The 26,491-nt window shown below is 47.1% G+C and overlaps 2 protein-coding genes across 3 annotated transcripts; one reads left to right on the top strand and one right to left on the bottom strand.

Annotated features, from left to right (window-relative positions):
• Nucleotides 1-1,241: 1,241 nt before the first annotated feature.
• Nucleotides 1,242-5,698, bottom strand: LOC139636864 (rho-related GTP-binding protein RhoU-like). Of its 2 annotated transcripts, XM_071505241.1 has the most exons (4): nt 4,165-5,698; nt 3,893-3,951; nt 3,729-3,758; nt 1,242-2,725 (listed from the first exon to the last, which is right to left on the bottom strand). In XM_071505241.1, exons 1-4 carry the CDS (start codon nt 4,433-4,435, stop codon nt 2,237-2,239), a joined length of 849 nt encoding a protein of 282 aa, XP_071361342.1. In that variant the 5' UTR covers nt 4,436-5,698; the 3' UTR covers nt 1,242-2,236. The 2 variants fall into 2 exon arrangements, with proteins under 2 accessions (XP_071361342.1, XP_071361343.1); XM_071505242.1 differs by lacking the exon at nt 3,729-3,758 and having other exon boundaries at nt 4,165-5,685.
• Nucleotides 5,699-17,627: 11,929 nt separating this feature from the next.
• Nucleotides 17,628-24,304, top strand: dla (deltaA). Its single transcript, XM_071505221.1, has 11 exons — nt 17,628-18,159; nt 18,338-18,640; nt 18,926-18,986; nt 19,075-19,332; nt 20,335-20,395; nt 20,501-20,631; nt 21,349-21,518; nt 21,824-22,040; nt 22,167-22,947; nt 23,037-23,145; nt 23,257-24,304. Exons 1-11 carry the CDS (start codon nt 18,091-18,093, stop codon nt 23,260-23,262), a joined length of 2,166 nt encoding a protein of 721 aa, XP_071361322.1. The 5' UTR covers nt 17,628-18,090; the 3' UTR covers nt 23,263-24,304.
• Nucleotides 24,305-26,491: the final 2,187 nt, after the last annotated feature.

Raw genomic sequence — 26,491 nt, 5'->3', positions numbered from 1 at the left:
GAAATCAACTTAATGCTGAGGACAGTATGTCATCTGACAATACTAAATGAAACGGGATATTATTTTATTATTACATTGTGACAAACATCTTGTTTCATATTTAGTTAAAATGTAGTATTTGTTTATTTTATTCCACTGTATTAATGATTTATTTGCCATTAATTAATTTTCTCCACCATGACTTTCATTTTTTGTCATTACTTTATCACATTGTCTGTTTAATGCCAAACCATATTTTGTATTTCAAATTATAGTACTCATGAGACATACTGCGATAAATATGAAATACTCAATTATATTTATTAAACTAACTAATAAGATTTTGTCATCTAGTTTAATTAGGTTCATGAATTTATATTCCTACTTCTTTTTTATTTGTTTGTTTTTTTTCAGCTTTATTGCTGGATTTAGAACAGTTTTTTTTATTTATTTCTTTATTTTTTGTAAATATCTTACTTATGTTGTGATGAATATTGTATCAGCAGTCACATTTTGGGGACTTGCACTCTTATTAGGATCTTATTAGGATCTTATTAGGAGTTCAAGGTTAAGGTCAAGTCAGATTTGATTTATATAACTTGATATCACACATCCCAAAAGTGCCTCAAGTGGCTTCACAGTCTGAGTTAATCTCCAGAAATTTAATGAACATCCCCCATAAAATAATTTGTAACCTCAGTTTGGATGTGTTATAAATATTTTTTATTTACTTCCTGGTTGCACTTAAGAACTGGATTGACCCTTGAGGGAGGAGAAATCTGCCTCTCCTGCTCTTCAAGGTGTGATGCCTCCATGAGGGAGAGAATCAGGCTCCATCTGCTGGTCTAATCCAGTCCAGGTGGTCCTGTCTGCTCCTATTAGGGGAGGCTGCGACCAGAGGAGCCACTGAATCAGAGAGGAAAGCTGAGCAAACTGATCTTTAGCTTAAAGAGAGATTATGGGAAATTACCCTGTAGAAGTTTTTCCTCTGACTACCTGGCACCAGATTTATTTTCCTTTTAGTTAAAGGTGCATTTCTCTGCAAATCCCTGTGGTGCTGCTGGGTCAGTAGCTGGTCAGGAAGATCAGAGAACTGGTACCCTGTGTTTATACAGTCATTGATAAAGAGCAGAAGTTGTGGGTCAAGCATACCGAAGGTTTGCACAGTAATGTTTCTTAGAAATGGAGGGTGGTTTCCTGTATCACACTCACCGACGTATTGTTTTAAATTAGATTTTCATGGCAGTGATCAGCCTGAAACATTCCTTTTGACAACTTTAATCAAGGCTTCTGAACATTCTTCAATGATCAGTGATGGCAATCATAATACAATAACAATTATAAATAAGTAAATAAATATAGAAATAAATAAATGACCTACAAACTAGTCAAAGTACGAGTAATGTTGGGGTGTAAAAGTGACAAACTATGTCAAAAAACAAGATTAGATCTTTATCAGCCTGTTGGACGGTCAGAGTCCTTACATCGAGGCAAACTTGGGTCCAGTAACGTTTGTTGGGTTTGTTTTAATCTCTGGTGAGCCTCAGGTGGGTGGGGTTAACGACATCAGGACACGCCAGTAGCCAGCAAAAAGACATGCACACATGGTGCTTGCTGTGGTTTTTGTCCGAGGCTGAGGTAGAAAGATAACAGCTCTAACAATGTGGAAGGATAAAAAAATAATTCCTGCAGCTGTTTCAGGTGATCAGCTGTGCAAACCGGGACTAGATGCAGGACTATCAGGAAGTGGATTCATATTCTGCACAGTGTCTTATTGAATATCTTTTCAGTGGGTTCACGTACTCAGTAGTGTCAATGATCCATATCTGTCCACTCCCCTGTTGGAAGCGATTTAAAGGTTTTTCAGTAATGTAGAATCGGACTTTATTGAGGGAAAGAAAAAATCGAGTTGTCCTGAGTTTTAGTCCCTAGTGTGCATTGGGCTCAAACATCTCTAGATACCACATTTCCCATAATTCAACAGCATCTTTCATTAGACCTTTCATACCAGGTAAGGGACGCTCCCTTCTCAGTTTTGAACACAGACTTCTGCTCTGAATTTAAAGTCACTTCTACTGGAGCCACAGAAGGTGTTTGACATCTTTCATTTCTGACCCTCATAAATAAAATTGATGAAGTGCCACTAAAAGTGAGGGAAGGTTTGAACCTGCCCACCCACCTGGCACTGTCTCTCGACAGGCTACAACCAAATCTACCCAAACATTATCTTGACCCAGGTTTGTGATGATGCCGTTGGTCACTTGAACTCACAGCTCTGCTCTCCCATTAGACAGTTGATCTTCCTCCACCAGGCTTCCGAGAGGCTCTTGATCTTGTCCGGCGTCTTCCTCTTCAGAGTCAGCCTCTGCTCCTGGATGCTGCTACTGTCTGTCTGCTGGATGCTGGCCAGGATGGCAGAATCAAAAGCGTCCTTCAGGTTCTTCTGGGTGAGCGCCGAGCACTCCGCGAAGCTCACCGCCCCGATCTCCTGGGCGAGCCTGTGGCCCTCCTCGGTGTCCACCGGCCGCTCCTGGTTCTTCGCCAGGTGGATCAGCACCTGGACGTCCTCCTTCAGGTCCATTTGGGTGCCAACCAGGACCAGGGGAGCGCCGGGACAGTGCTGACGGATCTCAGGAACCCACCTGTTGATGAGGTTACGGAAGGAGCAGGGCCGGACCACGCTGTAGCAGAGGAGGAAGACATCTGCGTTCTTGTAGCAAAGTGGCCGGAGACGCTCCAGCTCGTCCTTCACGAAGCAAAGAAACAGAGGCCAGGTCAGAGTCAACGCTGATACTGGAGTTATTCTGTGTTTCTCACTGTGAACAAATCCCACCACATTTGTTGGGGACAGATTAATCCACATGGGTTTTAGCCATTTCTTGGGATTTGTTGACACTAAGTAAAATATTTGCCAACCTTAATCTCCAGCATGTATAATCAGACCTCTTCACTACTGTTGATCTAATGGAAACATCACACGTCTTTCTTTTTTTTTTTGCTTTAGATTCACTTATTTTTTTATTTTTTCCTAATTGCTAATTTGTCCACAAATCTTAAAACACTCTAACTTTAAATCTAGTCCAGACCTGGCTCGTTAAATCACAGTGGATTTTGATCTATACCTTTCTACAAGTAGAAGAAAAGGTTTAACAAATCTAAAACAGGGTTTAAGAGAAGATTTTATCCTGGTTTTACTGATCTAGGTTTTATTGCACAGCTTTCATGTACTGACTTTTACATTTGAAATGATGTGCATTTAGGCTGTTAATCATTAGAATTGGTGCCTGTTTCACAGTTAACAGGTTTAAGTTGTGAAACAACAGGGAATGGAAATGTTTCCTTAAAGAATTCAGTAAAAACTGTTGGCGGGGACGTTGTTTTTGGGATGAACTGACGCTTTTCTTGACTTCATCATGCAGAAGACAGACTTGTTGGAGAATTTTTCAATTTATATTAAAAAAGTTAATAAATGTTGAGAAATTGTTGACAATGAACCAAAAGAGGGCGATGGAGCACAGGGTGACAGAGAAGGGCAAACTCAGTGTATTCCTGCAGGGGGCGAGGTTGACTGTGGGGCCACAGGGCTACTGAGGACTGCAGTCAATTTAAACTAAAGGGGTCTAAGGGGATTTCAGTCTAGGACTAAAAGCCGACTGCAGGGGGCAACCAGCACAAACACAGCAAGAACTGCCTATGTTTAGGTGTGGGGCCAGTTAGTGACAAATGCTTATTGATCACTGATGACTTACATTGATTGATCCATCAACCAGCCCCCATTTCTATCATGACAAGAGAGGATGACAAAGAAATGCGTAAAGGCACCTGTTAAAGGGGCCACATGTGTTCAGGTGTGTTAAAAGTCACTCTGTGTTTATAATATTAAAAAGCCTGAGGGTGAGGAGGTGCAGCTCACCTGTCCGGCCATGTCACAGAGCTGCAGCCTCACCGGCTTCCCGTCCACCACAACCATCACTGAGAAAATCAACAGTTCACTGAATATGCTGCAGGATTTTCTTATACACACTTCAGCAGAGCACATGAACACAATCTGCAGGCTTTAACACAGTGGAGCACTGCATGCAACTGACTAAAAGGAGATTAGATACCGGAATCCTGCAGGTTAACCTTAAATTTCAGATGTGCGTAAAATCTGTGCGTAACGGCGACGTAGAAGTGAGAGATTACCGGTAAAGTTGTCGAACGCTGTCGGGACATATTCTGTCGGGTACCCGTTGGTGGTGTAGCTGACGATGAGGCTGGTCTTGCCCACCGCTCCGTCTCCAACCAGGACGCAGTTCACCTTGCGCTCAGGTGCGGAACCGGACCGACGGCGCTTCACGCTCAGGGGGAAGTCCCGGTTCTTTGAGCGCCGCTGCGGGACCGGGGGGCAGTCTCCTCCGCCCACCGGGTCCGACACACGGCGAGGCTTCTGCTTCCCGACGTCCTGGGGGAGCATGGTTTTCGCCTTCTGCGGGATTTGTTGTAGTCGTGGTGCGGTTCAGAGCCTCTGCTGACTCCCTGCGCACTCCATCCTCGACAGATCGGTTTGGGTTGTTTCCTGCAAACCTGAGGCGCCAAACGATATTTCGATGTCAGTCCTGTGAACCTTGGCAGAGATTTGAAGCGCGCAGTGGCACAGCCGTCGGGTTTCTCCGCTCAGCAGGAGCTCCTGATTGGCATTCTCCCTGCATCTGCTGTGGTCGTGATTCCTAAGAGGCTTACCGCGCAGAGCACCATATGAAGCTCCAGAGATTTCCAAGTGAAATGAACTAAGCTCACTAACCTTTATCCCATAAATACAGTATGTCTCCCACTGTAGCCACTTACAAGACGGAAATAAAACTTCAAACTTTCATATTTATTGTTTATTACCATATCCTGTGGAGGGGTTTTCTGCAACAGGGGCCAAACATTAAATAAACTGGTCCATTTATGTCTCCAATTTAACTTATTAAAACCAAAATTAAATTAATTTAACTTAAATTGAATCATTAAAACCCAGGGAAGTGATCACATACAGTGCATCTGTCTGTTTTTCCAATAAATTATATTAAATCATAAAAACTTCCCAGATGGAGCTCAGTGGGACACAATCCTGCTGAATGAATTATACTTATAATCAAATAAATGTAGGAATATATCAGTGCATCTTATAAATAAAAAGTTTAGCTTCTTATTTTTCCTTTTTAACTGGTCACTTATGTCCTATATCCTCTGTCCTTTTGATATTTCAGTCAGTGTCTTGCAGCTCTTTTAAGCCAGTGTGTTCAAAATGTGATACAACCTAGTTCCATGTTCCTGCTATTAAACGGTGTAGGTTTCATCTCTGCAACACAAACAGGGAATGATAGAAAGTGTTGGATAAAGATTTTTATCCAACGCTTAAATGACTTTTTAACATTATCGATGTGTGTGTGTCTTTGTGTGTCAGTGTATGTATTGTTATTACAACCAACCCAGACTTTTGTAGCCGTGAGCTATCTTCCCTTACAGTTAACAGCTAAAATAGTAGCAACTTGCATTAAAGATATTTACACAGACACAATGAAAATAATTTGAGTCACAAAAATAAATGAAGAAAAAAAAAACCTTCTTACATCAAATTCATTTTTTTTCGCTCTAAAACTGTCTGTGTCTGTCGCCTCCTCCCATATGGACTAAAGACTAAATTGATCATGTCCAGGGTGAATCAGGTGATTTGTAACTTTCCTGATTGGAGAAATTGGAAATGTTACACCTGACCCCTGTTAAAACCTTCACCAGTCTCCCCTGCACTTCCAGGTGGACTGACGCCCCCCAGTGGTGAAAGTCAGTCAGCTGGGGGAGCAGGACTGGATGCAGCATGAATCATCATTTCTCATCACTGTTGCCAGCAGATAAAGAGCAGAGCCTCCAGCTCCCACACAGAGATGCAGCGCCTGGAGCTGAAAACAGATTAAAACATCTAAAGAGGACAGAGGCGGCTGCAGCGAACACACAAGGGCAAAAAAATAAAAATAAATCAAGAAAACAGATATAAAAATAAATCTTTTCTGCTGCTGGTGTTCAGTTTCCACATCCAGCTGTTCAATTATTGTTGAAATTTCGTGTGAGGGAATTTTGTTTAGCAGTTGAAGTGGTAGTTTGTGGGTCGAAACAGGTGCCACACTGGTATTAAACATTGTTAAATATTTGGCCCTTTTTTCACTGTAAAGACCTTTTTTCTTGTCAGGGTGTACAAACCCCTGAGGTAGCTTTTGTGAGCATCTCAGGACATAAAAAAATAAAAAATAGAAAAAAATAAATAAAATAGGAGACAGATTATTGATTATTTGACTGATTATTTGACTGTTAGCAGCTCTTTCAGGCATCCACCACATCCATTCTCTTACCCCAACCAAGGTAGCAGGAAATCTAGGTGTCATGTTTGATGAGCAGCTATCCTTCTCTCTGTCTCTCAGTCGTGCTGCTTTGCTCTATAAAACCTCAGAAAACTTAGGCCTTACCTGACTCAGTTCGCCACCCAGCTCCTGGTCCAGGTCGTGGTTATCTCTCACCTCGACTGCTGCAGTGCTCTTCTGAGGAGCCTCCCTTCACGCTCAGTGAAACCCCTGCAGATGGTCCAGAATTCAGCAACCAGTCTGCTCTTCAATTAGCCCAAAAGGCCACGTCTCTCTGCTACTCATCAACCAACACTGGCTGCCCATGGCTGCCTGAATCAAATTCAAGTCACTAATGCTTTCCTTCAGAGTGACCTGTGGGTCTGCACCCATCAGCCTGAACTCAGTCATTCAGCCTTCAGCTCCTTCTCAGCTGCTGCGTTCCTCCAAGGACTGTCCCGGTCTGTGGTTCCCCAAACAAGCTACCGAATGCTCTCAGAGCAGGGGAGCTCCTCTCCATCTTCAGGAATCTCTTGAAGACTCATCTCTTCAGAGAGCACCTCCTCTCCTAACACTCTAACTAGCACTTACTATACACTTCTTTACCTGATCTCCTTGCACTTATTAAATAGATGTAGTACTTACTACTTACACCAAAGTTTCCTACTGCACTGAAGCTTCACTGATAAGATAAAAGCTTCTGCCAAATAAGTAAATGTACATGTATTCAGTGGTGGGAAAACGTTGTGATTCATTTGCCTTTTAAACCAAGAATTATGTGAGACACTTATATGACATAAGATATATAAAATGTAATTTTCAGTTACATAAAATATTGCAGGCTGCAGGTCAGTTTTCAGCTGTTCAGGCAGGAACTATGTTAAAAGGCTCATAGTGACCTGAGATACTGAACTAACCTTGTTTCATTGTCTCATCACTGAGATGAGCAGAAAGCATTGAAAAACCCATCTGGTCTCTTCATGTGTCTCCACTTCTCCAGGAGGCTGCAGAGCGACAACATGGCAGGAAGGCAGCAGTGTGTGTGTGTGTGTGTGTGTGTGTGTGTGTGTGTGTGTGTGTGTGTGTGGTTTAACTCCCACCATATGCACACACACATGCACAGCCACCCCAGTGTGTGTAGTTACCACTGTGTCCACCCAAGTATCCAAACGACCTCAGCATAAGATTCAGTCTTTTTTTTTTACCTTTTGTCTTTGCACACTCTCTTTAACTTTATTATATTTGGCAGATTAATTTTGTTCCAGTTGGTTTATTTAATTGTTAGAAGCCAAAGTAATTCACCTCCATTGTTTCTTCCACTGTCTCCACTAAGTAAATTCTGTTCATTTCCAGGTACCAGGAGTCTCAGGGGCAGATCTCAAAATCTCTTCACCGTAAACCAGACTTATCTCCACGACTCCTCGATGCCACTAGAGGTGAGTGAGAATATGTTTTTATGATTTGGGTGAACAGACCATTAAACAGAGGCCTTTACTCTCAGGGCTCCCAGCCCAACCCTTCACCTAAAACTGCAGCAGTTCAAACCCTAAATCTCAAACCCAGTCTTTACGCTCAGTAAACAAGAAAAAAAAAAAGAAGCCCTCACTGTATGAAAAATGTCATCACTCTCAAAGTGTAAAACTAAAGCTGGCCCTCGTAAAGACAGATGTACAAGAGCAAACTGTCTCTCGGCTCCTCGACGACGTAAATCTGCTAAAAATAATCTTTAACCAGGCGCTGACATCACTGCTTAACAGGATTAACCAGGAGTCAGTGAAAAACAACAGAGATCTACCAACTCTGTGAATGGAGACATCGAGCAGCCCTGCACCAGGAGCTGGCACAAGACCCAGAAACCCATAACCCTGTCAACACACACACACACACACACACACACACACACACACACACACACACACGTAACATACAAAGCTGCTATTCTACTCATGTACAAACAGCCCCCCCCCCTCCTCCTCCTCCTCCAACATCTGATAAACTAGACACCTAATCAGGATCTGTTGGGACCCTGGGCCTCCTTTTGGAGTTTTCAGACCAGGCAAATACATTAACTCAATTTAGAGTTTGGGATTAAGGACCCACCCCTCCCCCGTTATAATTTACACACACACATAGATACAATCACACAAACGCACACTGTCATCCCCATCCTCCACCCCCTCCCACCTTTCCTCCTTCCCTCATCTCTCTTTTTGATGGGATCAGCTGAGCGCTACATTCTCCTCTTCTTCCCCTGCACCCTCTCTCTCTCTCCCTCTCTCCCTCTCTCTCCCCCGGGGGACCGGGCTGCTCGGACTCTATAGTTATGGGCCGGGGCCATCTGTCACCGTGCGCATTCACGCAGCCACCAGAAGGCCGCAACATGTGCAGATTTAAATGGAGAACCCAACTTTCCCAGGACACACAGGCCTGACCCCAGCAGCCGCTGCAACCCCCCCTTCCCTCCCCATCACCCCATGCCTCCCCCCTTCCCTTTCCTTCGTCCTCCTCTTCTCTACTTCATCCCACGACCATCAGCACCACCATCCAGCATCCCTAAAAACCCAGACCCCACCCACCTGCCACACCCTCCTCCAGCATCACCAAGAAATACTGTCTGCATGTGAATCAGTGAATTAGAGCCCCCCCCCCCAAACCCCGAACCTGCTGGACCAATCAACCCCCCCCATCCCCTCCCACCCCTCCTTAAAAATACACCCCACTAAGTGTGTGTGTATGGTAATGGCTGTGCAGTGTGCACAAGCACCTTCTTTACACACAATGATGGATTTCAACCTTACACAGCAGCTGATGGTGAAGGGGGAGGTGATGGGGGAGGTGTGGTGAGGGTGGGAGGAGAAGGGGAACCTCTGGTGGATGTGTGAGAAAGAGAGAGATCAGCTGATTGGTAAAATTGATTGTGAGGGAGAGAGGGAAAGGATGAAGGGGCCTGTGTGTGTGTGTGTTGGGCAGCAATACGAGTGTGTGTTGTGGTTTTGGTGGTCGCGGGGGGGTGAGAGGGGTGGGAGGGTAACAGGATTGGTCTTGTCTGTGGGACTCATGGGGAGGACAATGGGAGCGGCGGGGGTGGGGCGAGTGTCACACGCTTTTGCTTTGTGGCTCGGTCAACAGGCGTGTGCCACGGGTGTCGTCTCGCCTCCCCTCGCCTGCTGTCCGACTCCGGGGGAGGACCGGCAGCCATGAGAACCGGGGCCCCGGGCCCTTTAATGAGGGGCGTGCTGCTTCTTATCAAAGATGGACAAGCCATCATTACAATCATCATTAGAAGCTGCACAATGGAGAACGCCTCCCTCAGCAATGGATGGGAAAATCCTCCTGCAGAGCCGCGGCGGTGACGGCGGCGGTGGTGGGGGATGAAATTACAAAAAAAAAAAGCACAAAAAGTCTCAGTGAATGTGTCAGTTTGTTGAATCTGCAACAGTGAGGCAGCACAACTCATCAGGTGCAGCTCGCTTCAAATAAACAAAGTGATCTTTCAAAACGATGACTGACACTTTAAATTAGGTGATTAGGAACAGAGGTCCCTCCTCTCTTACTCCTGAGTCCTGAGAAGTTTTTCATGGAAAATATTCTCATGCTTAAACTGAACAACTGAAGGCAGCTGTGTGATGGTGGAGTTGCTCCTGTGAGGGTTAAAAATACTGTACATGATCAACAAAGCGCTATAGCCACTAGAGAAGGGTTTATTTACCCTTGGCCAGTGTGAGGCGTCCATGTTTGTTTGCATTTTCACACAGTTGTCAGGTTGTATCACAATTCCAACTCACACAGGCCAAAATTAGTAGCTCTAGGTAATTAAACCCCTCTCTAATCGCTATAGCGCTTAATTATCTAGAATGACTAACACTGGCCAATGCGAGGCGTCCATGTGTGTTTACATTTTTACGCAGATCTGTTTTGTTTAGTGCCAAGTTGTCAAGTTGTGTCAAAATTATAACTCACACTGGCCAAAGTTAGTCATTAAGCGTAATTAAGCCGTTCTCTAATTGCTATAGCGCTTAATTACCTAGAATGATTAACTGTGGCCAGTGTGGGGCGTCCATGTTTGTTTGCATTTTCAGGCAATTCTGCAAGTTTTGATGGAAATACTATGGGCTGGTAATTATGGTAATCTGACATGACATGAACACAGCATAAATAGAGAACGTCATGTGTTAATTGTTAACTGAATGTTGAAAAAAACTGTTTTGTTAATCAATAAAAAAAACAATCATGCTCTGTGACAAGTATAAAAATGCTGAACTGGTCCAGATCTCAACCTAATGAAACACTTTCTGTTCATTTTTCCTCTGATTCGTGTCGATGGATCAGACTCCAGTGTTGATTTTCAAACAGAACACCATGTGTTAAAAACAACTTAGGTGCAAAGAACACACCTGAACCGATGGAGGTGGATGTTACAGAGTAAAATCTAATGAATTTGACTTGATGAGACCAGTGTCAGCGTCTGCTTGAAGAGGAGAAACTTGAGTTTTATGGATCTTGACGTGTGTGGCTGTAAAAGTGAAAGTTACCAAAGCGACTTAAAGGAATTCAGAGGAAAACTAGAGTGAACCTTCAAATCCAGCGTCCTGAAAACTGTGCTAAGTTACACACCACCACGCAGAAATGATGACCTTTCTTTCTCTCATTCAGCGTTCTGCTTCATTCGCTGTGAAGGGGGTGGGTGGGGGTGGGGGTGGGGGTGGGGGTGGGTGGGTGCAATTCGTCCAGGTTACTGTGTCACGCACCGTAACCCTGCTCTGAGTTTGTCATCATTAATGTTCGTCCAAAAAACGTGTTGCTCCGCTGGGGCCTTTCTCAAGAGTCTCCTCCAAGTCCTTTTTAATGCTCTGCTGGCCTGTGGCCCTGGCCGCAGGGAGCATTGTCATGGTGCTGAAGGTGGAGGGGATGCTGGGAGGAGGTGTGTGTGTGTGTGTGTGTGTGTGAGGAAGGAGAGAGGTGGGTGAGGGGGCATGACGCTGCAGCAGTGGCAGCTGGCGGCCCAGCTTGCAGGGGCCATCTCCTCACAATGGAGAGCCTTCCCCCTGGGGCCAGTGATTTAGGACAGGGCTCTCTGGACAGGGCCCTGGAGAGGAGGAGAGAGGACACTGGCTTTGGAGGAACGCACCCCCCCTTTCCTCCCACCTCCACCTCCCGTCCTTCTCCTTTCCTTGTCCTCTAAAGCTTCCCTGCCGGTTCCCATGTGCCCCCCCACCCCACCCCACCCCACCCCACCCATCCCTCCTGCCCAGCTCCTCCACACACACACTCCTGACACCCTCCCTCATCCCAACGTGGCTAAGCTCTCTCCTGGGACGATCAGGCAGGCCTCTGGATGGGGAGCATTCCTGAGGTGTAGCGCACTAACGCTAGCCGGACACAATAGGGGGGGGACAACAGGTGCGTGTGGATCCTCTGTCGTCCAGCGGCAGCTGAGAGATGGGACGGGGGCTATTATGGCACCATTATCCACCGCTGCTCTGCCGGTGGGCTGTTGGCCCTCTTTTCTCGAACAAAAACAAGGCTTTTTATGTGTAACCTGGTCTTGTACCCACCCTGCTCCGACAAGCCTCTCTTTCATCCTCCTACCCCAGCGAGCACCTGCCACCCCCCGGGCCCTCGAAAACGAGCCCAACGGCCACTTATCCCAAGACTGGGTTCAATTCAGTCGAAGCCCAACTGCAAGAAAACCTAAGCCCACTTGTTTAAAACACCCACCACTTCATATTGGAGCCATAGAAATTATCCAGGCAGCCACCTCTGTACACCACCCACCCCCACCCCCACCCCCACCCCTTCTCCCTCCCTCCTCTGTCCCTCTGAATTATGTTATGTCTCAAATGAGCAGTCATACAGCAGATTGTTTGGTGCAGCCACTTGATATAACTGGTGACAATGCCTCTAACAGAGCAAGTGTCCTGGGGGGATAGGCAGTATTTGGTTACTGCATCCCTGATCTCTCCCCATTGTGGTCCGCTCCGGGTCCCATGGAAGGTTGAAAGGGGGTGTAGAGAGGAGGGGGGTGGGGGGGGGGGGGGGTGGGGGGGGTGCGCATATGTGGGCCCACAACGCAGGTGCCTACATCTGTTCATTTCTGGGCAGATGCTCATGGTTGTAGAGATAGAGAGGGAGAGTTAGAGAGAGAGAGAGAGAGAGAGAGGGGAGGTGGACGTCCTCCATTTACTCTCTCATCATTCATACTGGTGATTAAGCTCAGAGTGAAGAGTGAGATGAAGAAAAAAATCACCCATGTTTTATTTTTTTCACACCCTATACGACCCGAGCTGCTGTAGCCTGGGCCTGCTGTTGTGGTTTGGACGTAGCTGCTGTTCTAGACAATCGTCTGCTTCCAAATTTGCTGCATGAGTTTTTGTTGGTTCCTTTTGTTTCAAAATAAAAGTCTCAATCAGACACAAAGTCAGGTCCATAAAGAACTGCTTTTTCTCCAAACCCATCCAGCTCATTTGTGATGGATTAGTCGCTGAAACACGTTCAGTTATTTTGATATGAAGCAAACAGGCCAAACGTGCTGCGGATTGAAGATCGTTGGGTTTTTTTAAACCTTTGGTGAAACAAAGAGAATCTGTTGGGAATTTGGGAAATTGTGAAATGACATTTTATAGCTTAAATAATAAATCAAATTGAAAAATAATCAACAAATTGATTGATGATGGAAATTGCCAGACAGACTTTATCACCTCACACTTTATCTAACGCTCTTCTGTAAAGAGCAAAGAGTGGAGGTGGTTATAGCAGCGGATTAATAATAATGAGACAAGTAATCTGCTTTTATTTTCACCAACAGAGCAGAGATGTAATGATCGGCATCTTCCAGATTTACAGTTTCCTGTAAATCACAACAGACACAACGAATGAAAGGAAAGCGAGACTCTGTGAGGCTGCAGCAACATGCAGACATCAGCCGGCGATGCTGTGTGCAGATATTTCAGTGGTTAGTCTCCTGTTGTCAGGCGCTGTCTGACCTGAATGCTCAGGAATCCCACTGCTGTTCATGGGTGAAGATCCTGCATCATTTCTATATTTCCATATTCATCAGACTGCTCAGTGACACATCACCATTTAGACCTTCTCTGTTTCTGCCTTCTCTGAGGCCTCCTCAGCTTTATTATACATTCACAGAGCATGATGGGATGTGGGATGGAAATATCTACACGTGTCCCTGGTTTCTACTTTCATTCCTTAACTTTTGACATTTTTAATAAGTGGAAGATACAAAACACGCAGAGTTTGGGGGCATTTTAAGGCACCTTTCTAAATTTAGAAGATATTTTTACACAAACTTAAATATGTGACACACACACACACAGAGCTCACAGCCACCTCATTTAACCTCTCATCTCATCACTGTCCTATAAGGGACCTCATCTCCCGGCAGTGAGGTCACCAGTTTCCCGCCTATAACAAACTCAGTATCTATGAGGTTGTGTGTGGATGTGTGCTCAGCCCTTCAGCTCCTCGTCCTCCTGGCAGGCTGCGTCGCGCACAGTATCAGTTGTTGCGTTATCGATTAGATTCACAGGGACCCGCACATGTCGTGGCGCGTCCCCCCGGGGTCCGCGGCAGATGTGTTTTCATAAACATTGGCACGCGACCGGCCACGTACAGCCCCCCCCCCCACTTTTAGGTCCCCAGTGTCTCCACACACACACACACACCACCCCCTCCCTTCTCACACACACTTATAACGCACACACACACACACACACACACACACACACTTGCAGGCGCGTCTCTGGGCCCCCCACGTAATTACTGCGGCACTCTTCCCATAAACTTAAGCTCAGCACGTCTCCAGTAACAGCAGAATATGCAAATGAGACGGCAGCCTGCACCGGGAGCCCGCAGGAGCCGTGGGAAGCCGTGGGGAGCCTCGCAGAAACCCAGCGGAGCCCTGGGGAGCAGCGGATCTGGCCTGTGGCCCCCTCCTCCAGCAGCTGGCCGCAGTAATCTGATCTGGACACAAAGGGAGCCTGTTGATCTCTGCTTCAGCAGGTAAAGCAGAGACGGTCCAGGTCCCGGTCCAGGTCCAGGACCCGGATCATGGGTCTGAATTCTAGTGGGACATTTAAATCACATTAAACGGATAAAAACGAGTTTCTCTGCGGGCTCTGGATCAAATCTGCAGCATGAACTCACTGCTGAGCGGCTGCTCTGTGGCTGACTCTTCATCACAGCCAAAATAGGTGTTTGTGCGTAAACATCATTACAGACACGGGGGGGGGGGGGGGGGGGTTAAAGTATCTCCCTCCTGAGAAAGTGCTGATTCAAAATGTGCCATTTCCTTGAGTCTGTCAGCACCAGCCTACATTTTAGCACGGGTGGCCTCTATAAGACACCCCACCCTCCTCCCCCTCCTCCTCCTCTCAACCCCATCCAACCCTGGCAGCGTCGGACTGCTGCCTTCCCCCCGCTGCACCACTCAGGGAGGGGACCCTCCAGCCCCCTCCAGCCCCGCACTGGCGTGAAGGCTTTCCCTCCGGGTCAAGATGCGTCAGTATTTTCTGCACTGATCAGGTATCAGTGTAAAAAAATAAAAAATAAAAATCAATTGATCATCAGACAGTGGCACCCCCCCCCCCACCCCCCCTCCCCAATCACCACTTCATATGATCGATATCGTGTGATGCGCGCCGTGTTTACGTTCCCACGAGTGACCATGTGGTGTCTCCTCTTCTGGGACCAAAAAAAAGAAAGACCCTCCTGGCTTCCCCCTCGCCATATGGCCCCGGAGGGCCCATACCGTTACAGGTCCTTTAACATGCTTCCAGTTGAGCGTAGACGGAGCCGGTGGACGGAGGCGCATAGAGACGTGCGCTTCAGGCCGGAGGGGGGGGGGGGGGGGGGGGGGGGGGGGGGGGGGGGGGTAAACGTCGTTTTCTGGATGTGGAGGGGGGGGTAGTTAGTGGCAGATGGCTTGTAAGGGTCTGTCCGCGTCTGAAGGCGTGTCGTGGTCCTTCACTGAAGACCCCCCCCCCCCCTGCATTCACAATCAATGGAAATGAAAGCGCAGAGAATGGATGAATAGTCGGAGCCCGAGTCACCCTGTTGTGTTCGGCGCAGCTACTGGTGGGCAGGAGTTAAACTACAGCAGCCCCATACAGTAGCACTTTAGTTAAACAGGCAGGGCTCAGCCAGCAGCCTCTCGGCCAGGAGGGGGGGGGGGGGGGGGGGCACAAAGTACCACAAGAACAGTGTCCAAAGTAGGCAGGGTTTTTATTTCCGTTCCTCGGGTTCAGGGTTCAGCTCCGACAGTGAGCTGGTTCTGCTGTGCGTCTCTTCCTGGCTCTGGCTCATTCAGACTCATGATGTTATGTATGAGCCATGTTTTGGTGGAACGCTGAGTGGAGCGGTAAGATCCTGTGCCAGGGGCCGGGGGCCCGGGGCCGGGGGCCAGGGGCCCGGGGCCCGGGGCCCGCTCCAGAGCCCCGGCTCAGGACCCGTGAGGCTCAGTTCATGGTAGAGGCTGATTTCCCTTTTACTCCGGTCTGTGGCTTCATCAGATGCTCTCCGGCCTTTAATGGGCTCAAACTCCTCAGGCTGAGGTGCTGAGTGCAGCTCCGCCACAGGCTGAAGAGGGTCCCGGGGGGGTCCCGGGGGGGTGGACAGGTCTATTAGTGGAGGAGCACTGATTTTACTCCGGGACTCATCCACCGTGCTGTGTGACGTATGAAGTGAAGGCAGTTTGGATGAGAAAGGGAAAGCATGGTCACTTTGTTTGGGGGGGGGGGGGGGCACAGCGGCAGGTAACAGACACCGGAGGAGACACGCAGCGTGAAAAACACGAGTCGCCGTGACGTGAATGTCTGAGCATGACGTGTCCTGTGACGCAATGTCCGAGTGCGCAGCTCGCTGTAAAACACACACACACACACACACACACACACACCCCTTATACATAGGCTGCTTGAATAACGGTGCATGGCTGCATTGGATTGGGTCAATATTTAAAGAGGAGAAGAAGAAAAATGCTTTCGCCTGTTTGTCCGGTTATGTTTGTTTGATGTGAAGTGAAAAGTGTGTGTGTGTGTGTGTGTGTGTGTGTGTGTGTGTGTGTGGAGGGAGCTGTTATTGAGGGGAGAGCAGGTGCTGGCCGAATTACCATACAGCTGAGGGGGGGTGGGTGGTGGTGGTGGTGGTGGTGGGGGAGCAAACTTTTTTTTTTTTTTTTTAACTTAGCTGGGAGCAGCAGAAGAAGCGGAGGGGGGGGGGGGGGGGGGGGGGGGGGGGGGGGGGCAGCAGCGCAGCCCCTCCACCCGTTTACCTCACCGCGCAGCTCTGCCAAGGAATGTTTTCTTCAGTCTTTTGAGTCGATTCAAAGCATCAGATTCTTCCCACAACCACAAATAACACAATTTCCAGGGAGGAAGGAGGAGGAGGAGGAGGAGGAGGAGGAGGAGGAAGGGGTGTAAACAATTAACTGAGTCAGAGTTTGACCAAGAAACATCTTTTCTCTCCTTCTTTTTTTTTTTTTTTTTTGTGGGAGGGGGGGTTTTTGAATCACCCTCACACTGTGTTTCTGGCACTTCACCCAAAACATCTCATAAGACGCCAAAAAACAAAGGGCTTGGTCCAGTGAGGCAACAGCTGGAGGGATCAGTGCAGCCACATGTCATTAACCTCCACATGCCGGGAGGAAATCTGGCTGCTGCAGCACGGCCCGCCCCCCCCACGATCCGCCTCAGCGCCACCTTTAAACACTTTATCCTGGTCCCTAATTAGACTGAAACACTTTAGTCATGGTGTGATCGAGGGGGGGGGGGGGGGGTATGATCTCCAGACAACCACAGCAACAACAAAAAGTTGATTATATTTCCTCTGAATCCTGTGGACTTCAAATCTCCACCTTAAACACTGCTCCATTCAACCTGCGACTCGGTGGATGGATAGATGGGTGGATGGATGGGTGGATGGATGGATGGGTGGATGGATGGATGGATGGATGGATGGGTGGATGGGTGGATGGATGGATGGAGGTCTTTTGTCCTCCGCCGGTTCCAGCCACACAACTTCCTCATTAAGTTTCACTTCTCATTTTGCCGGAGATACTTTCACACGTCCCCGTCCCGGGCTCAGATGCTGGCGCTGGGTGTGCTGCGCTGCTCGGGCTGCTGGGGGCACTTGCATGGGATCCCATTGTGGAGAGCCGGGCCAGATTGGGAGGTGAAGTCGGGGAGGAGGAGGAGGGAGGAGGGAGGAGGGGCCCATTTGCATGTTATTACCATAGCATGTGTCAGGCCGTATATAACAGGCTGCAGGCGGCCTGGCTGGAGACAGACGCACAGTTCACAGTGAGGAGAGACATTGGGAAGTAGAAGGAAGCATGTTGGACCAGTGACAAATCCGTCCTTGGGTTAGACCAAGACCTTCACACACACAAGAAAAAAAACTACTTCCTAAAATTTGTCACTTCAACAGAAGAAGGAACCATTTTTTTTTTTTTTTCCTTTTACGCACTGGATTAAAGCTTTATAACGGAGCCGGAGGACTTCTCTGCTTTAAAACTCCGCACAAGTTCACGCATCTTGTTCCGTGATTTTCTGTTGAAGGTTTGGGATTTACCCCGTTTTCGTTCCCCGGGACATGAGTGACAGCGGCAGCAGTTGATGAGAAAACCCCGAGAGGCGACAGAAACGTGCTCAATGCATCTTCCTCAGAGGGTCTGAACCGGAGGAGGCACCCTGAGGACCGGCCGAGCCCCCACACTCTTTACTTTATTTATTTCTTATTTATTATGTATTTATTTAATATGGGGCGCGTCATCCTGCTGACTCTTGCCGTCATGTCCATGTTGCTGTGCCAGGTAAGCTCCTGAATCCCTATTTCTTCCAAACAATGAACCATCACCACCACCACCACCACCCCCCACCCTCTCCTTCACTCCTCTCCCTCCCTCCCTCCCCTCACTCCCACCACAACACACTCGTACGCAAACGGCTCCGTGTGTGTGGTTGATGGTAACAAGCTGCTTTCCTCCGCAGGGGTTTTGTTCGGGAGTGTTTGAGCTGAGGTTGCAGGAGTTCCTAAACAAGAAGGGAGTACAGGGCAACAGAAACTGCTGTAAAGGAGGTCTGACCTCGTCCTTCCAGCAGCAGTGCGAATGTAAAACCTTCTTCAGGATCTGTCTGAAGCACTACCAGCCCAACGCCTCCCCGGAGCCTCCGTGCAACTACGGCGGGGCCGTGACGCCCGTCCTCGGCTCCAACTCGTTCCAGGTCCCCGATGCCATCCCGGAGAGTTCATTCACCAACCCCATCAGGATTAACTTCGGCTTCACATGGCCGGTGAGTACAGCCACCTCTCTACAGTAGAAATGAAGGGGCAGGGAAATCGCGCCATTTTTTGGGGGGGGGGGTAAATCCGTGCGTAAATACGCGCAGCGGCACAATTTCTGACCACGACTTAAGGCGTGAAAGCACAGGAGGTGGACAGGTATTGAGTTTCCCCGGGTCAGGCCAGGCAGGGTGCGTCAGCAGCGAGTGTGAGGCACAACCGCCCCGGGCCTGTGCCTGATGTTATCGCCTCAGCTCCGCCGGCCACCTGTCTCATCAAGCCATTTGTGTTCCCAGGGGACCTTCTCGCTGATCATTGAGGCATTACACACCGACTCCAAAGACGACCTCTCCACAGGTAGGAAATAAACACCCTTCCCTTCTCAAAATTTGTCACATTTACGCGCCTTTCCAGCCATTAACCCCTTAATTTTTCTGCACTTTAGAGAACCCAGACCGTGTTATCAGCACCATGACCACCCAGAGGCATCTGACGGTGGGAGAGGAGTGGTCCCAGGACCTGCACACCGGCGGCAGAACCGAGCTCAAGTACTCGTACCGGTTCGTGTGCGACGAGCACTACTACGGGGACGGCTGCTCGGTGTTCTGCCGGCCGAGAGACGACGCCTTCGGCCACTTCACCTGCGGAGAGCGCGGCGAGATCGTGTGCGACGCCGGCTGGAAGGGCCAGTACTGCACCGAGCGTGAGTCCCGGGACTTTGTTGTTTTACCAGGAGCGTGTGGGTGAAAGTCTGTGGAGTGGAAGGAATGAAGGTAGAAAACATCTAAGGTAGAATAAAAGTTGTAATGTGACTTAAAGGAAAACATGGAGGAAAAAAAACAAAAAAACAAAACACCTTAAAGTTGCTTTAAACTTGATATAAACAGATTCTCAGATCATTGGTGGACAGAATTATTTTTATTTTTTGTAAGTGTAGAAAATGTAAAGTATAAAAAGTTCATGTCTATGTTGGGTTTATAATCAGACCCTGTGAGTGCCGTTAGAAGCCCCCGCCTCCTCCCCCCTGCTTTTCCCTCACACACACACACACACACACACACACACACACACGACCACTTGATTTATTCTAAGGAAAGTTTTTGGGAATAATCTCACGCGTGCCATAAATTTACATGCTGCCTTCCGATTGGTTGCTCTCGGAGTGGGCCGGGCGCTGATTGGCCGAGGCGGGGGAGGTATTGTTTGAAGTGGGCAGCTGCCGGCAGAGAGGAGACAATGGAGCAGCTGTCGAGCACTGGCAACACACTCGCCAGCTGTCCACTCTTATCTGCCCCAATCCGGGACATTAAGGGGAGTGTGTGTGTGTGTGTGTGTGTGTGTGTGTGTGTGTGCACATAATGAATAAAAGAGTTTTGACCCGCAGCGAAGAAGAAAAAAAAAAAAGAGGGTGGTGGGGTGGGTTTTGGGGGTCTGTGTGTGCACTCTGTGGCACACACACATTCACACACTCCCTCCTTTGTCTCTGAACTATGTTAAGCAGAAAATTCTTCCACGGTGATGAGGAGATTGAGTTGAAGGTAGCAGCTAATGGCTGTGGGAGCCCCTTCTTTCTCCAGTTTTAATGACTTTGTTGGGCTTTAGGTGATAAGTTTTATTTCTTCAAGAGCAAAACCAAACAAAGACTCAGTGTTTGGGTTGTTTTTCAGTCTGATTAATAAAGTTGTTCCTTTCTCCTCCTGTGCAGCGATCTGTCTGCCGGGCTGCGATGAGGAGCACGGCTTCTGTGAGAAACCTGGAGAGTGCAAGTGAGTTTTCCTCCACTGGTTCACTGGGGCATGAATTAATTAGTGGGACACACAAGGTAATGTGAGTGGACTGACCGGTGTTCTCTCCTAATTGGACAACAACAGGTGCAGAGTGGGATTCAAAGGCCGCTACTGCGACGAGTGCATTCGCTACCCGGGCTGCCTCCACGGGACCTGCCAGCAGCCGTGGCAGTGCAACTGTCAGGAGGGCTGGGGGGGACTCTTCTGCAACCAAGGTGAGGAGAGGGTCTGATGAGATGGATCCAGTCAGTGGGGAAATGGGAAGGGCAGAAAGTGAAGGAACCAGAGTGAGATGCTGGGGGCTGATCTGCAGGCTGAAAGAAGCCTGGGCGCCTGAGCTGAAGTTTTTTTTTTTGTAGATTTCAAAGCTGCACAAAACCAGTTCCAGCAGCATTTCAGTGGCTGTTTCACTGTGAAGCAGGTTCTTGTTCTTGCTACACATTGAAATGTGGTTGGGACAATGAAAGAACTTCTCTTGGCCAAGGCAACTACACATCTCCTCACCTGCAAATCACCAAATGTTTTTCTGTCTTCATCAGTATAAACTTACCAAAACTTCTCTCACTCTGAAGTGAAAGATGGGGAATAGGAGTTTTACTAAGTTTGGTGCCTGGTCTGTCAGATCTTTCATCATTAAAAACTGTTTAGAAAAGGTAAAACGTTTGTAAAGAGACGTATCCGGGAGAGGAGCAGAGTTACTAAGAGACCGAGATACCAAAATAAAAGCATCGACACTCTGGTACAGAAACAACAACAGAGCAGCAGCTGTCTCCAGATACACAGTGTGGACAGGAGACAAAAAAAAAAAAACCCCTGGAAGAAGAGAAAGAGTCAAGTGTGCCAGAGGACAAAAAGACTTTCTGTTGCTGCTGCTGTTGTCCTGCCATGTGTTCTGCTGTGGCTAATCCACATGTGCCACTGTGTCTTTCCAGATCTCAACTACTGCACTCACCACAAGCCCTGCATGAATGGAGCCACTTGTAGCAACACTGGCCAGGGCAGCTACACCTGTTCCTGCAGGCCCGGCTTCACTGGGGCCAGCTGTGAGATCCAGGTCAACGAATGCGCTGGAAACCCCTGCCGCAACGGAGGAAGCTGCACTGTAAGTGTTGTTTTGGTCTTCCTATAACAACTTGGAATAAGAACAGACGCATCCTGTTGACTGTGGCTCAGTGCCAGCTGCGTCTGAATGTGGCTTGGCACCTTTATCACATGCCTTTATCCCTTCTCGTCCATCTTCCCTGCTTCTCTGCGCTCCACACTTCACATTAAACCAGAAGAGCTTCCACAAATTCAGTCAATCAGATCCTGCCTGCAGCAGACTGAAATTCAAAAAGTGCACAGTTTGAGCAGCTGCAGTGGAGAGACAGATCTTGATGCCGAGCCTGTTCTATTTTTTCCCCGCAGGATTTGGAAAACACATATACCTGCACTTGCCCTCACGGTTTCTATGGCAACAACTGCGAGCTGAGTGCTATGACGTGTGCAGATGGGCCCTGCTCCAACGGTGGCCGCTGCGCCGACAACCCCGACGGAGGCTACTTCTGCCAGTGCCCCACAGGTTACGCAGGGTTCAACTGCGAGAAGAAGATCGACCACTGCACCTCCAGCCCCTGCTCCAATGGTAAGAGGGAGGGGCCACGTCGGCCCATCCGCCCGCAGACTGTGTTTTGTCTTGGAGATGTGTAGATTGTTTTCAGTGCGTCCTCATGGACCCAACATTAATGCCGCTCTTTGCCGCCGTCCTCAGGTGCACGTTGTGTGGATCTTGTCAACTCGTACTTGTGTCAGTGTCCGGACGGCTTCACCGGCATGAACTGCGACCACACGGGGGACGAGTGTTCGACGTACCCCTGCCAGAACGGTGGGACGTGCCAGGAGGGACCGAACGGCTACACCTGCACCTGCCCACCGGGATACACTGGCCGCAACTGCAGCTCACCCATCAGCCGCTGTGAACACAACCCTTGCCACAATGGTGCCACCTGCCACGAAAGGAACAACCGCTACGTCTGCGCGTGCGTTCCTGGCTACGGTGGCCGAAACTGCCAGTTCCTGCTGCCAGAGCACGCCGCCATCCGCGGGACAGAAGTCCCCTGGATGGCCGTGGGATCCGGTGTGGCCCTGGTGCTCCTGCTGCTGGCAGGATGTGCCGTACTTGTTGGATTTTTCCGATCGAAAGTCCAGCGTGGCGGTCAAATAGAGACCGCCGGTGAGGGAGAGACAATAAATAACCTTACTAACAACTGTCACCGCAGTGACAGGGACCTGGCGGTGAGCGTGATGCCGACGCCAGGTGTCAAAAATATCAACAAGAAGATGGACTTCTGCAGCAGTGACCCTGATGAAGGATCTTCACCGGGGAGAAGCAGCTACAAGAGCCGCCATCCGCCTGCAGACTACAACCTCGTACACGAGGTCAACTATGAGCAGGCGGCTAAAGAGGCGATGCTGGAGGCAGCCTGCGAGGACAAGGGCCAGGCCCTGGACTCATTTGAGTTTGAGGAGAAGCGCAGCAAACGTTTAAAATGGTAAATATTTCTTAATGAAATCAAAAAAACAAAACAGAAACTGAGTCTTTGAATGATGAAGCTCATCCATTTTTCTTTCTCTCCTGAAGCGATGCATCAGAAAAGAAAGCCCCAGAAATGTCTGCATGTGCGGACACAAAGTACAAATCTGTGTTTGTGATGTCAGAAGAGAAGGACGAATGTATAATTGCAACTGAGGTGAGTCTTGCGTCTTATATTTTGTTCACTTTCCAGTGCAAGAAGTCTTCTCTCTCTCTGGTCATTTTGGCAACAAACACTAAACCTTTCCGTCTCTGTGTGTGTCCGCAGGTGTAACGAGCCACCAGTGGGCTGCCCGTTGCTCATTTGCTCTATGGGAGAGTTTTTATACTCCTTCAGATGCTGCTCTAACCCTAGGGGGAGGTGTCCCGCCTTGAGACTGCTGCTGATACTGAGACGTTTAACTGATATTCAGAGTGAGCTGGTTCTCTACTGGAAACTAAGCGCAGGCAGCGGCGGCCTGTGGGATAAGAACTGGCGGGGTAATTTTAAAAAATAAAAAGTAAAAAACAAGCAAAAAAAACAAACAAACAAAAAAAAAAGAAGTTTACGGTTAAAAGTAAACTGCATCTTAGCTTTCTGTTCTGCCTTTTATCAGGTGAGTGGGGGTAAAAATAAAATATTAAGGAACACTGTCATGTAGCGAGAATGAGTGATGCTACGATTTTAGTTTTTGCAACATTTGCACCCGGGCCTTTTCTCTAACCCACACGCCGTTGCTGAGCGCAGGAACTGCATCAAACGGTGGATGTTTGGCCATACTGGCCTGTTCTTCACGAGGCTGTTCACGTGGGCTGTGCTCCCATCACCACACCTGTGAAGACTGTATGTATACTTGATCACTGTGTTTAACTGAAGTGCGTTTTCTTCCCTAAGCCCTCCAAACCATTTATGACATAGTATTGTTTCATTTTTTTTTTCTTTTTTTTTTTATTGGGACATGAAAAATTTGTCTTAATTAAAAAAATAAATAAAAATGTTGCTTTTTGATACAGATTGTCCTTTTGTAAAATAAAGAAAAAAAACAAGAAAAAAGTTATGATTTAAAATTATGATTTAATTTAAGTTAATTTAATGATTTTGTGTTATTTTTATTTTGTATTGTATATTTGTGATTGTTTGTTATGATTATTTAAGTTGCTTTTTTTATTGATGATATTTGCAAAGGCACTTCAGGTCAATGGGACTTTTTTTTAAGAAAATGTTATTTAAGAGGGATTGTACTGTACAAATTGTTATGTTACTGTCTCCTTTACCATTTTTGAATGAAGGAATTAGCCAAGACTATTTTTCCAAATAAATATTGCTAAACGTGAAATTTTAACTGCGTCCAACTTTTGTTTTGTCCATCTGCAAGTGCTCTGAAAAACACTTCTTTCGGGGTCCGTGAGCAAAGTTAATCAGTAACATCTGTTGTCTTCCCCTGGCGACCCCATAGTGGGCTTTTCTATGCCGACACTGTTGGCTACTGCCAGAAGTTGAAAGTGTCTCCCTGGAGACGAGAGAGGGGGCCTATTCATAAAAAACAATGTCCCTACGCTAGATTTACCACTCCTGTTTCTCCTCCTAAAGAACAAGTCAGGTAATTCATGGCTCTAAAATTCAGATCAATGTGGAGTAAACGCCTACTGGACATCCAGCACTTTGGCTTTTGGTTTTCCTCCCTTCCTGTTTCCACCAGAGACGTCTTTAGTGGCTTTTTCCACCACTAATAAACTAAAGCAACTAAAGCTTTTCCTTTTTAACGGCAGTAAAGTCCCATCTGAACACAGAAATCCCACTGTATAAAAGCAAAAAAAACAAACTTTACATTTCTGAATTTACATTTTACTGTCCCTCACTATCGCCTCTTTAAATCCCCTTCAGTTTTCCTCCTTAATTGCCCCACAAAGACGCTGATTGTGCTTAGACACAAATAACTGTAAATCATCAGCCCGGTAGAGTTGGCCTCTGGTGGGGTTTATAACCCCGTGGCATTATGGGAACAGACTTCAGCAGACAATGATGGAATTGACAATGGGGCACACAAAAGGCCACCCTTGGGAGAGCCTGCGTGTCCCTCGGCATGCTGGGAGAAAGAGAGTAACAGGAACAGATGTTGTTGAGTAACAGATGCCTTCTGGCCAGAGTTCAGCCACGCACCAGCCAGACCTTCAAAGGCTCAAGCTGCAGGACAAAAAAAAAAAAAGATTATCTATGGACCTACAAGAAAATACAGCTTTTATATATATTGTCCTCCTGATGAATTTGTTGGGAGTTTGAGAAATGGCAGAGATAAGAGAGCGTCTAAGAGGACCTTTGTGTTGAGAGATGAATACAAACAAAGAAACTACAGTTGTGCTGCAACAGAAAAAGCTTTCAATCAATCTGAGGAATGAAGGGAAAAGTTATTTTTCACATTTGAAGTGAGACGGAAGAATTCAGCAGCTTCCCAGTGCCTTGATAACGGCGCGTAAAAAAAAAAAAAATCCATAAAAACATTCTTTAACATGACAGCTAGAGATGAGTCATTCAGCGTCTTTGATGCAGCTGCCAAAACAACATGGCAATGACAACAGAACACACACACACACACACACACACACACACACACACACACACACACACACACACACCATTACACTGACTTACATTTAATGCAGACTTACTTTAACCTTAACCATAACTATTACTCGCCCAAACCTACTAAACATAAAAAATGTCCTCACCTTGATATTTAAATCAAATTTTTCTACATTAAAATGTCTAAAAACAACTACACCTGTTATATATCTTGTTGACTTGTGTTCTTAAATCATCACAGATGTTTCCATCAATTCTCAAACCAGAGAAATCTGTGATTTTAATCATGGTGATGCTGCGTTTCATTGGTCGCCTCTCTGTGACGTCATATCCTCTGCGCTCATGCGTCAGTGTTGTGTTTGTTTGCCACGAGACACATTTTTAAGCTACACTGTTTACACTTTGTTATTGTTTCCAACTAAATATTTTAAGCAGATGAAGGATTTTAGTCATCGGACGTCTGGATATCAAGTTATCGGTGAAAGAGCTGTTGTTTTTTGTCACTGACAATAATGTGACTGTGTAAACATTTAGGTCCCACAACATGAGCAATATCTCACTCACACTCACACTCACACTCACACTCTCACACACACACACACACTTTAAAAAATGGAGAAAAATGGAGGTCCATGACGAGCAGCTGGCCTGATGCCATAGAAGTCTTTTTATTTGGAGAAAGAAATCTTTGAAATCACTCATTTTTAAAATTCAATTAATTCATTGAGTACGACATCTAAGTTCTCAGAAAAAGTTAAAATCATGCCTTTAGTCTTTTTATACATAAAAGATGCGGTTTTACGATGACAAGTGATTTTTTTTTCTTTTTTATAAAATGACTGTTTCTTCTTCTGACATATTTAACATCTGTTAAAGAAATATTAATGTAGAAAAACAAGTATCAACTTCCCTCCCAGTAAAACAGAAAACAAAAAAAGCATAA

This window comes from Trachinotus anak, unplaced genomic scaffold (assembly GCF_046630095.1).
Source record: "Trachinotus anak isolate AG129_WGS33_773 ecotype Australia unplaced genomic scaffold, CSIRO_AGI_Tana_v1 ptg000019l, whole genome shotgun sequence".
Classification (NCBI taxonomy): Eukaryota; Metazoa; Chordata; class Actinopteri; order Carangiformes; family Carangidae; genus Trachinotus; species Trachinotus anak.
Note: the sequence above shows the minus strand (reverse complement) of the source record. Positions and strands in the feature narration are given on the sequence as shown.